The sequence below is a fragment of the Drosophila erecta genome, unplaced genomic scaffold (assembly GCF_003286155.1).
Source record: "Drosophila erecta strain 14021-0224.00,06,07 unplaced genomic scaffold, DereRS2 tig00000021-arrow-pilon, whole genome shotgun sequence".
NCBI lineage: Eukaryota > Metazoa > Arthropoda > Insecta > Diptera > Drosophilidae > Drosophila > Drosophila erecta.
This window is the reverse complement of record NW_020825198.1, coordinates 823,276-833,968: the sequence shown is the minus strand read 5'-3', so window position 1 is coordinate 833,968 and position 10,693 is coordinate 823,276. Positions and strand designations below refer to the sequence as shown.

The following is a 10,693-nucleotide window of genomic DNA, read 5'->3' as shown; positions in this document are numbered from 1 at the left end:
CGTATCCATTCCCTTTTCTCTCTCTTTGGCAATTTAGCCAGTTTCATGAGCGTTCAATTAACGCAACCCAGTCTCGAATAACCCATACCACCATTCCCATTGCGAAGATTCAGATTCTCACTCCAGAATTTGTTCTCCGATCCCACGGCGACGGCGTCTAGCTGCTTGCACGTGCAGCGCAGGACATTTATTGGATTCTCGGCGTGCCTTTATTTGTTTCTATATTTGCCCAAGATTCCAATTAAACGCCAGTTCCCTTGGTTCGTCGTGGATCGCCGTCTGGGCTTCGAAGTCCCATGGAGAACGTTTAAGTCGTATGGCTTCTGAGGGAAACAGGGTGCTTGGCTTGCTTGGGAATCCCTTGGAAAACTTACAAAGTTTATGAATTTTCATTAATTTAAAAAGGAAGTAGCCTTTGCAGTGAACGTCCATTTGATTGGGCTGACAGTCAGAGCCACATTACTGGTAAATCAGTTCAACTCCCATATTGAAACTGACAACAACATACAAAAAGCATTTTAAGCAGTTGCAACAGCATAGATAAACATGGAAAGTCCACACTACACCTTATCGAATGACGATCTTCAGGACATTTGCGATGCCTTCGCCCTTTGTGATCCTCAGAAGACTGGAAGGATCGGTGCAGAAGATTTGGGAACAGTTATGCGCGCTCTCGGCCAGAACCACACCGAGTCGGAAATCTACAGATATTCCGAGGGACTCGAAGGAGACGTCAATGGGTACATAGAACTTGGCGATTTTATCGAGCTGATGACTAAAATCTACAAAATTATGAGCCACGTTGACTATTTGAAGGCAGCTTATAATGCCTTCGATACCGATAAGGATGGTTTTATATCATATACCGATCTACGTCACGTTTTTGCCAATGTTGGCGAAAAAATATCCGACGAAGAGTTCGATGATGTGTTTCGTCAGGCTGATACGGATGGCGATGGCGTTATTAACTTTCGGGACTTTTATAATGCCTATAGATCCTGAATACTCATATTCTCAAATTTAAATTGTTGTGGCGCCCTGATTATATACATATTTATACATTCAATAAAATCATACTAGTCTGTTGTAAAATAATAGTTTCTTTAGGTCTCTAGGGCTTCGTCAAGCACTCCCAAATCTATTCTAAATTCCCTTCTCCTGCAGAAGACCTATTAGTGTCCCAACTGTTGGGAACCGAAGGGCTTCCTTTCATTGTTGGTGACACTGTGGCACCCTGTATTCAATTAAAGGTCTTCTTGGATATCAACACTAAACGCCAATGGCGCAAACAGAAATTGAATGACGGTGTCTTGGCTCTCGTCTGCCCCTCACCCAGCTGGGAAACCGCCTCCTGCCATGCCATTAACCCAATAGGACGACGGCACACGCTGAGGATTAGACGTGTAATCAGCATAAAATGTTGCCAAAAGCCGCGCCCGACGCAGTGCGTCGCACAAAGTGGCAAACATGAAATCCAATATTGCGATACAGCGAGCTGAGCAACCGCATGAAATTGTAATGGCAATCGGAGTGTGAGTAAGATACAGTGGTAAATCGATGTGCTTAACTTTTTGAAATACCTTTTTCCTTACGAGACATTATTTGCCACAGAAATTCAATATCTACGACGGTTCGCATAAAAGGAAGAATGGTTCTAATGCTGGTTTTTGGGCAGAAGTGTACCAGTGTTCACTGTACTGTGGACGCTACAGGCGGCTCTGACGCCGCTCCGAATGTCGATGGAAACGCGGACGTTGCTCGTACGCATGTCCTTATCCAAATACAAATATGGGAGGGAGAATTCGAGGCGGAGAGAACACGTGCAAAGCCGCGGGGGATTGCACGACTTTGTCCGAAATGGAGTTCAAATTGGGACTGAGACTGGAGATTTTGACGTGGACTGGACTTGGACTGGGGTATATGGGTTGGTTGGTGTTTGGGCTTAGGCTTGTGCTCGGCTTCGAGCTTGGGAATGGGATTGGGAATGGGACGTCGATGTGGGTACGCACCGAAAATCTCCAAGCGCGTTGCCTGTCGCATTTAATAACTGTTTTTAATAAGTGTCCCTCGGGGTTCGCTCCGCTCCGCCTGACCCTCTTTTCAGCCCACTCTGCCCCTTTGTGCGTTATTTGCATGAAGCTAGACACTGCGAGAAAATCGAAGCGTTTCAATGCATGGTACCACGAAATGAAGTAAAGTGAAAGCTCGTTAAAGATATAATATTTTGCATATTTTGATGGGCATGCTTTTTTTCTCTGTGTAAGCGTATTCCCCGTTGAACTGCAAACGTTGTACTCTAATTGCACGCCCCGGCGTTGCGTTGTTGTTATTATAGTTGGCCGGAGTTTTTGAGTCACGCGGCGACTTCAGGTGCAGCGGGAAAGGAAGAGCCAAGGGGGTCTTGCAGAGGGGAACACCCCGCACTCGTGCAGCATGCAACATGTTGGCCGCAATTTATTAGTGCTGCCATTATCGTTTTTCTTCAGATTTACCTCCAAGTGCCTGGCTGCGTGTCGCCCAGTGTTCGGAGGCCCCTTGGTCCCCGAAAGTATTTATTACTATAATTTTCCATATGTTTTCCTTGTGCGTTCTGCTCGTTGCACTGCATTTTTTCTCGCTTTTTTCGTTTTTTTGTTTATTTTTTTTTTGGCAAATTGCGTCTGGAAATTGTGGTCATAATTTGCAGCTTACTAAATATGAAGATCAGCTTTTGGAGCACGATCTGTGTGCCTACAACTCCTCCGAGGAGAAATCAGAAGAAACGGGGAAACAAATTTATTAACTTGTGCAAAATTAGTCGCTTACAGTCGTTTAGACATTGCAATTTGATTTTTATGGTCGCTCGCTTGTGTATCCATGAGATGCATTCGAGTGTTAACTAGCGGATCCTTTGCCAGCTGCACCGTCTATATGGGTTTTTATTAAGTTTTATGACCCTGAGATTGTAGCACTAATCAGACGACAATTTATGGCGCATTTGTGCTTTGGCCACACTAACTAAAATTTGTGGTCTTGTCTATAAAAATCAGGGAGACACAAAGCCATTACCCTAATGAAAATTAGTTGAAATATGCAAAGTATGCCTCTGATTAGTGGCTATCATAAAAAGAACTTCGACTCGAGTCGCTTTTAATGGCCATCCGGGCGCACTCGAGTACCTTTGGGTGGCCCCCAATAGACTTGAGTTTGTACAACCGAGACCCTCGCCCATCGAATCTATCTATAAATCGCACGGACAACTGCCTTCGATGTCGCCTCAAATCGTTATGGGTATTTATAGGATGGGAAAGGTTAGGTTAAAGTGAGTTTCAGGTTCTGTTCGATTTTATCTGCGGCCAGAACTAGATGTTCGCCAGAGATCTGTGACAGTTTTATTTCAAGTGCGTGATCTGGTTGATTTAGGGGCCATCACATGGAGCATAGCTTCATTTGTTTGGATGAGAATGCTACATTGAAATTGAGAGGACAGAACAGATAGGAAAATATGCTATTATTCAAACTCTTACCTTTATGTTTTCGGCTCAGCTTGTTTCTGCTGGGCAAAGAACTATCCCCATTCCCTAACCTATTTTGTATTATATCTGCAATTGATCGATGTGCCAGCAGTCGCTTCCAACACGATTTCTTTCTATTTCCCGGAGCAGCTGCTTCGGCTCAGCCAAACTGCAACTAAAATCAAAACCGCATTTAGTTATACATAAACTTTCAAATGCCAGCCATAAATCTGTCTAGGCAGAGCGCCCCCCCAAACCCCTCGCAACCAACAACTTACCCACTCCTGAAAAGGCAGACATTTGAAGAGTCGCCGGTCGTCGGCAGTTGGCGTCTTCCATTGGCCATCTTCCATCTTGCTGACAAATAATTTACCATAAAATCAACGACAACTGCCAATTTTTCAGTAATTAGCCCCGGCGGAGCAGCCCCCTTCGCACATTCCCTTCCAGAGCACTTGAGCGTAATTAATAAAATATATAAGCCCCGAGATCTCTCGAGGCGCATTGTTGGGTTCAGTGATGCTGCCTGCCAGGCATTTGCAGAAAATTAATTGTGCTCCACGCAGATTAACACATGCGTGGCAGGCTACCGAAGGGGGCACCAAGGGGTTAAGGGAAGGTGCACGGCAAGAACGTACTTAAACTAAATGTGGAACTCAAATGGGAACAAAGAGCTATATGGAATTCTTGCACCAGTAATAAAATTGTGTGACAATGATTCTTTTTAAAATGAAAAACAGAAATAGTTTTTGGATGTACTTCTAAGTACTTTTTGTCCAAAATTGTTTTCACTGCATCCAGAAGAAACGGCTGCGTTTTGGGAATTTTTAGCGTTTTACAAATTTGAAAATTTCTTGCCGCATTTTTACGACTTCCCCCCTCGATGTCTGCATTTTTATGTCGATCGTGTGTTGTCACTGAAGTTTGCCCGATGCGTCCCCCCTTGCAGCACGTTGCATGTGGCACGCGCGTCGCATAATTAATTAAAAACGCATTTAAACGAAGCTTCACGACAGTCAATCGTTCGTGCACATTTGGCCACAGTCTACGTAGCATGTGGGGCTGTCTTGGCGCAGGTTTTATGCATTTTCTAAGAAGCCTTTCGTCGACCGCCATAAATATAAATAAAGAGAATGGAGAACTATATTATTCTCGTTAGAATCGGCTGTCTCCGCCTTTTGTCTTCTGCCTCTGAGGCTCTGGCTCGACGGCAACATGTGTCTTTTGATGAAATACTGACAAGCCTTTTGAGTTTGAGGCAGTTGTTCTTCTGCGGAGGCGAGGAGCCACAATTGACGACCTCTTTTGCGGCCCCATCGATCCGTTCACTTGAGATTTGCATACGGAGAAGGCAACGCAGAGGTTGGCAATCTTTTGACCTCTGTTTTCGGGGGTTTTGGGTCGACTTGGAAAGGTTGAAAGTTGGTTGGGAAGGCAGAAAAACGCTTGAGAACAAGATAACACAATCTTACATCAAAGATCAAAGAGAGGTAATGGGAGGTCAAGTTGATGGAAAGTTCGTTGATGTCTGTAGTTTTTCTTGAGCCAGTATATTACTTTTCATAACCCACCGGAAGTATAAATACCCACAACCACATTTCAGTTCAAATGATTGACTCAACTTCAAATCGAATTCAATTTACTTCCTCAACAGCTGCCACGATTTTGTAGAATTTCACAGATTGCTCAAAACTTGGCCTGCCAAAACAATCATAATTGCTCAAAGCATAACATCCTCTATTTTATTTACTTGCCCCTAAAAAACGGAGAACTCATACCCTTACATACCATTTGGACTTTTAGGGGCAAGCGAATCAAGTTCGGATCGCAGACACACATTTATTTATGAAATTCCGTTTCTACATACATGCATATATCGCCTTTGCTCTTTTTGGGTGTTCGGGAATTAAATAGCTCACTGAAAGCCACTTAACAGTTGATTTCAGCTGAATTTAATGCAACATTAGCGCTTCTTTATGCCGCTTCCACCGCGAGAGGCCCGCGGAGGTGATAGAATCAGATAGATAGAGTTTGCAGACAACCCATGGGAATCGATGGACGCCCATGTGGCAGGCGCCGTTGATGGGAAACAGCTGACCAGCGAGTACCGAAAATATTTTATTTACGCGCCGGATAAATAAAGCGAAATACCCCGAAAAACGTGGAAAATATATAAAAAGCTTTGTGGCACCTCTGATTGGCAGGCCACATGGATTGGAATGGTAGAAAGTCGGAGATGTCTGGTGATATAGTGCAGAGTTCCGGCGAAGGAGGAGTTTAGGGGAGGGGATAAAACACCCATCTCATCAAAACATTTAACCTATATACACTATTGTGTTTATTGCCAGTATATAATTAGAACGTCTTAACAAACTCTTTGCTTTAAATATATGCTCCCCAAATGACCACATAAATATTGATAGCCACTTCACACTTGCTCATTACCTGATTAAGCCAACTAAATATCCCCATGAAGTGGTAATAGAATCCTGCAGCCAACAGCAGTTCACTTAGCCCCGCGATCAATTTATAACAGATCGTTGGCCGGGCCAAGAAATCGCTTCATTTAAGCCCACTTTAGACGCGGCCGGGATCCGTCCTCGTTGGCCACACTCTCCACTACGACACCTCGCAAATGGATGGAGAAGATGGGGAAGATCGAGGGGAACCCCATAACGATCATTGTCATGGATGGTCAGCACAGCGGGGCGGCCATAGCTGTTAACTACTGTACTGAATGGGCGCATTTGCACAATTTGCACTCACTTTTTAGGCCGTAATAAATTCGCATAAATTTTGAACGGAGTGGCGTGCCAATAAGCAAGCGATTTGTGAGCCTAATGAAGGCGATTTGTTGCGGCACCAACTGCCACTAAATTAGACATGAGAATTGATGGGACCCAGACCCTCAAGGTGCTATCAATACGCCCCACACACATTTAACGAGCCGCCACTGATATTGCCCGCATTCGCTTTATTTGGGAAATCTATGTGGAAATATTTTATTTCATATAGTTCGATCAACTGGTCTGCGGATCTTCTGACCGTTTCCTATGCGGCAAACACACTTCTGGACAACATCAGAGTCGGGCTGTCCAGAGATGGCCTGTTATCACCCCATTTGGTGAGAAGTGTTTGTTTCTCTTCCATTTTTTTCCTTCGAGCTTACGCACTTTTCACACAAACACATTTCCCAACTGGTTCACTAATTTGTTATAACATAGATATATACTGAGATATATATATGCAATAGTACATGCAAATTATTTTATTTTTGAATCACGAATGTATGGCCCTAAGCCTGTCGGATTGTTCCAAAATGTCTACAGCTGGTCGAAATGGATGATGAAAACACCTGCAAATTGCAAAACATTGAGTGGAATTCGTCGGGGAGAAGGGGCACTTTACCCGGAGCACATCCTCCCACATGACCGCGAGGCAGTAAGTCAGGAAGGAAAGTTGGGTAGGAAAGGCACCGGCAACCCTCGCAGCTGGCAGGAAGCCAAATCCTCGAGAGGGGGAGGATTTTGGCAGGGGGCTGGGGCTCCCCCATGCGACACCTCCCACATAGAAGCCAGCTGGCTGGTAAGATCCGGCTCATGAATACATTTGAACTCGTTAACTCCGACACACCCCAACATTTGCTTTTGGGGGTTGTTCCGAGCGCCGAGTCCTCGCCCGGGAACTCACTCATCCATCTCGACCGCCTCGTCCTCCGACCTCCGACCGCCGCCGTCGATGTTCTGGCTTTGCACGTGCACAATTTCGAGTTCATCAAAAGGAATTTGCTTTTGGGGAGCGTCCTCGTCTGACATTTATTAGAATTCTTTGCTATCCGCTCGTTTTTGGGAGCCTGAGGGGAAACATTGCTGGGCAGGACGGGGCGTAGAAAATTCAGCTTTGAAAGCTTTCAGCCAGGAATAAGTTTTTCTTGCTCCAAAACACTGAGGAAAAATATCTGCTGTATGCAGGAAATATTCCAGGCTGCATTTTTTTAATAGGAAACTAGTAATTATCAATATTATTTCATTGGTAAATGAAGTGGTCTAGGCTTTTTCTTTCTACCACAAAGATTTCTTGAATTAGGATTTCTAAAATTTTCTTTCACTGGGCTCAGTCACTTCGTTTCGGTTTGTTGATTGTAATGTTGGTTGACTGCCATTAAAGTTTGGTTTGTTCTCGCTTCAGCTGGCTGGGTGCCAGTGGTTGAGGGACATGAATCCGTATCTGTGGCGGATTTGGATGCCTTAAAGCTATTTGCAGAGCATTGAAATCGGAGCTAAAACACGCCACGCATTTTGACTTTTGCAGCTGCAAAAACTGAAGAGTGAGTCGTGTGGAATCTCCATGTGTCTCATGTCGCGGAATTTCCCATTGCGAATTGCTTGATGTTGTCCATCGGGAAATCAATAAAACGACAAGTGGCGAAGGATTGTGAGTGCAACCACATTGAACAGCGAAACAAAGACTTTAAAACAAGAGCATGAAAGCCACGAAAGAACATGTACAAATATTTCCAGATTTTTCATTAGGAAGCTAACATTTGTGCCCATGTTTATCTGTTAATTTCGGAACAGATATAAGCTCATAAACTACCCCTCGTGTGTTTGTCTACTAATTTCATGTGCTATTCCCTCGACTAATTTCGCTCTCAAACCAAATCAAGCAAAGCAAACAAGCCTCGGACATTTTTGTTAGACAATTTCACTGCGGAAGGACAAATTAAAATTACTTATTAACATTTACCAACTGGAGCAAACAAACTTGGGTAAACATACGAGCCATAGCGACTGTTTGTATGCCAAGCCCTTCGTCAAAAAATTCGACATTTGTTCGAGCACAAAGACAAACAATTCGTACGAAGAGGATTAGAGGACCACCGCACCGATTGCGACTGCTGAGCACTTGTTATTCCAATTTAATTAAGTTAATTGCTAGGATTTCGTGTCATTGGGCGATGAAGTCCCGTCCTCGAGGGTTGATTAGTGGATTTTCGATCCCAGAAACACCGAAATCGATGGCACCTTTCAAGGCGCAACCCCCGGAACAATGGGAGCGAAATGTGCACAGACTTGCGTGCGAATTGTATTGGCAAATGTTCTGAAAAAACAGCTCGAATGAGGAATACTTTTTCGCACATTTGTTTTGTAATTTCCGCATTTCAGCGGCAGGCATTTGTCTCTGCAAATATTTGCCATTTTAATGGGAAATCTGTGCCGATTGCGGTGCTGTTTCTGTTCCTCCGATCGAAATCCCTTAATTTAAGTGGGCGCGACAGTTGGTCGATGGGCAGCGGCAGCTGCATCCGAGTGGTCCCACTAATTGCACTATGCAAATGAGTGATTTTTCACTGTTTTTGCCTCGAAATACCAAACAAACAGATGGCTCTATTTACCACTTGCACACTAGTGGCATTAACAGCTCATGGTGGGAAGGTGAAATAAATTAGGGATACTTTCAAACATTTGCTAGGTATAGTTAGCACAGTGGCCAACTCAAAGCAAAGCCTTGGGCGAAAACTCCCCACAGTGAGGTTCATTCCGGTTAAGTGCAAGCTGAGATCCTGGCCACGGGGAATCAGATTTTATAACTTCATCAACGCAGCCGTCGCTAATGGCACATATGGGGATTGGTTTGGCACAGAGATTGGTTTTCCAATATCATCAGACCGCCCCTTTTGCGGCTGCAACTTGCGGCACAAACATTTGACCAGCAAAAAGCGCAAATGTTGCAATCGTTTCAGTTTTTTTGGGGTGGCTTTCCGTATCTTTTGGGGGTTTGTTCTCCCCGAGAGTTAGTCGGCGTCGAAAGTCAAGCATAAATGCGTTACGGACTATCAATCTTGATTAGACGTGATTTCTGCTCTGCGAGCACAAGCACAAGCACAAAGCACAAAGCATTAAAATTAACAGCCGACATCCAGAGGACATCCCATCCCATGAAGTGGATGACAACAAAAGACGGACACGTGCCTGAGAGATATATGAATAGCATTTTGGCTTTGGCTTTTAGGGAAATTTGTTCTGAGCAGATTTAATGACGTCTACGGTTACATGACTCGAGTTGCTCGGGCGGAAAAGCCAAACAACTTTGGAAAATGAAAACATAAAAATGTCCGGCTGCAGCGATTTTCTCATTATTTTGCACCGTTTTGTGGCAATTTCAATAAACAATAAATCCCTACCGTGCTCGGCCCCCAAAAGCAGCAAACATTGTTTGACTATATATTTCTGCCGCAGCGCAAAAAGGCTCGAAAAGGCTCGATCTGGCCACAATTTATAGCAATTTTCACATGAATTGAATGGACCGCGCAGGCGCCTGCCAACAAGAGCGACAACAAGCCAGCTGGCATCGGAATGGATCGGATTGGGCTGGAGCTGATTCGGGGTTGGGTCTTACACGTACACTCTGCCAAATATCAGAGAAGCTATATAAATGTGTTCAATATATTCATCAACTGCAAATAAACCAAACTAGAACGCTGCCTAAGGAATTCGCATTTTCCGAAGGCAGATTAAATATACTATTCATTAGTTAAGTAAAAGGCGTGTTGAGAACATTTTCCGGTGCAGTCTGCAAGGAAGAGAAGGGGGGCCAATGGAGAAGGGGCCACAAAGTCTGCTGTCGTCGGGGCGTATGAGTGACGCGACTTTGCTGAATGGAGCTGGAGTTGGCCGCAGTTGGCTGGAATCGATGGAGGAGCCAACTGACTGGCTTACTGGCCATTGCCTGTTGGCCAGCGAACATAATCGTAAACAAATAAAATTATTGCTGCCGATCATGCACACAAATTTATGCACACACGGGAACGGGAACCATCATCTCCCCCCTCTCTTCGCTGCCCGGCCGTTTGCCTTTGCCTATTTTGCACTAATTTTCCAGGCGAAAATGGCCAAACTCTTGGCACGAGGTGTTGCCGCAAGCTGTGTGTGTGAAATATGCAACAACAGCGTGAAAAAACATGAAGGCAGTGGTCCAAGACTCGGTTGCCTTTTCATGAAAAGCGGCTCGCACACACAGCGGGAAATGCATTTTCGCGTGCAGCGGCGCTTGGCCAGCAAAGAAAAAAATGGCCAGCACATCTGGCTGAAACGCTGAAAACTTAAAACTGGCAGCCAAATGTTGCGGGACCACATAATACAGGTAGTCAGTCAGTCAGCGCCGGTCAGTGATGAGGTGTTAGTTAATGCACCGTGGTC

General features: G+C 44.7%; 1 protein-coding gene and 1 pseudogene across 1 annotated transcript; one reads left to right on the top strand and one right to left on the bottom strand.

Annotated features, from left to right (window-relative positions):
- Positions 1 to 235: 235 nt before the first annotated feature.
- LOC6544905 (calmodulin-2/4) lies at positions 236 to 1,092 on the top strand. Its single transcript, XM_001971019.3, has one exon. It carries the CDS (start codon positions 547 to 549, stop codon positions 1,000 to 1,002), a length of 456 nt encoding a protein of 151 aa, XP_001971055.1. The 5' UTR covers positions 236 to 546; the 3' UTR covers positions 1,003 to 1,092.
- Positions 1,093 to 6,773: 5,681 nt separating this feature from the next.
- LOC6544904 lies at positions 6,774 to 7,309 on the bottom strand (annotated as a pseudogene).
- Between the last annotated feature and the right edge of the window lie 3,384 nt (positions 7,310 to 10,693).

Bases quoted from the DNA above. Each gene is read 5' to 3' on its own strand.
- LOC6544905 (XM_001971019.3), top strand. From the start codon at position 547: ATGGAAAGTCCACACTACACCTTATCGAATGACGATCTTCAGGACATT.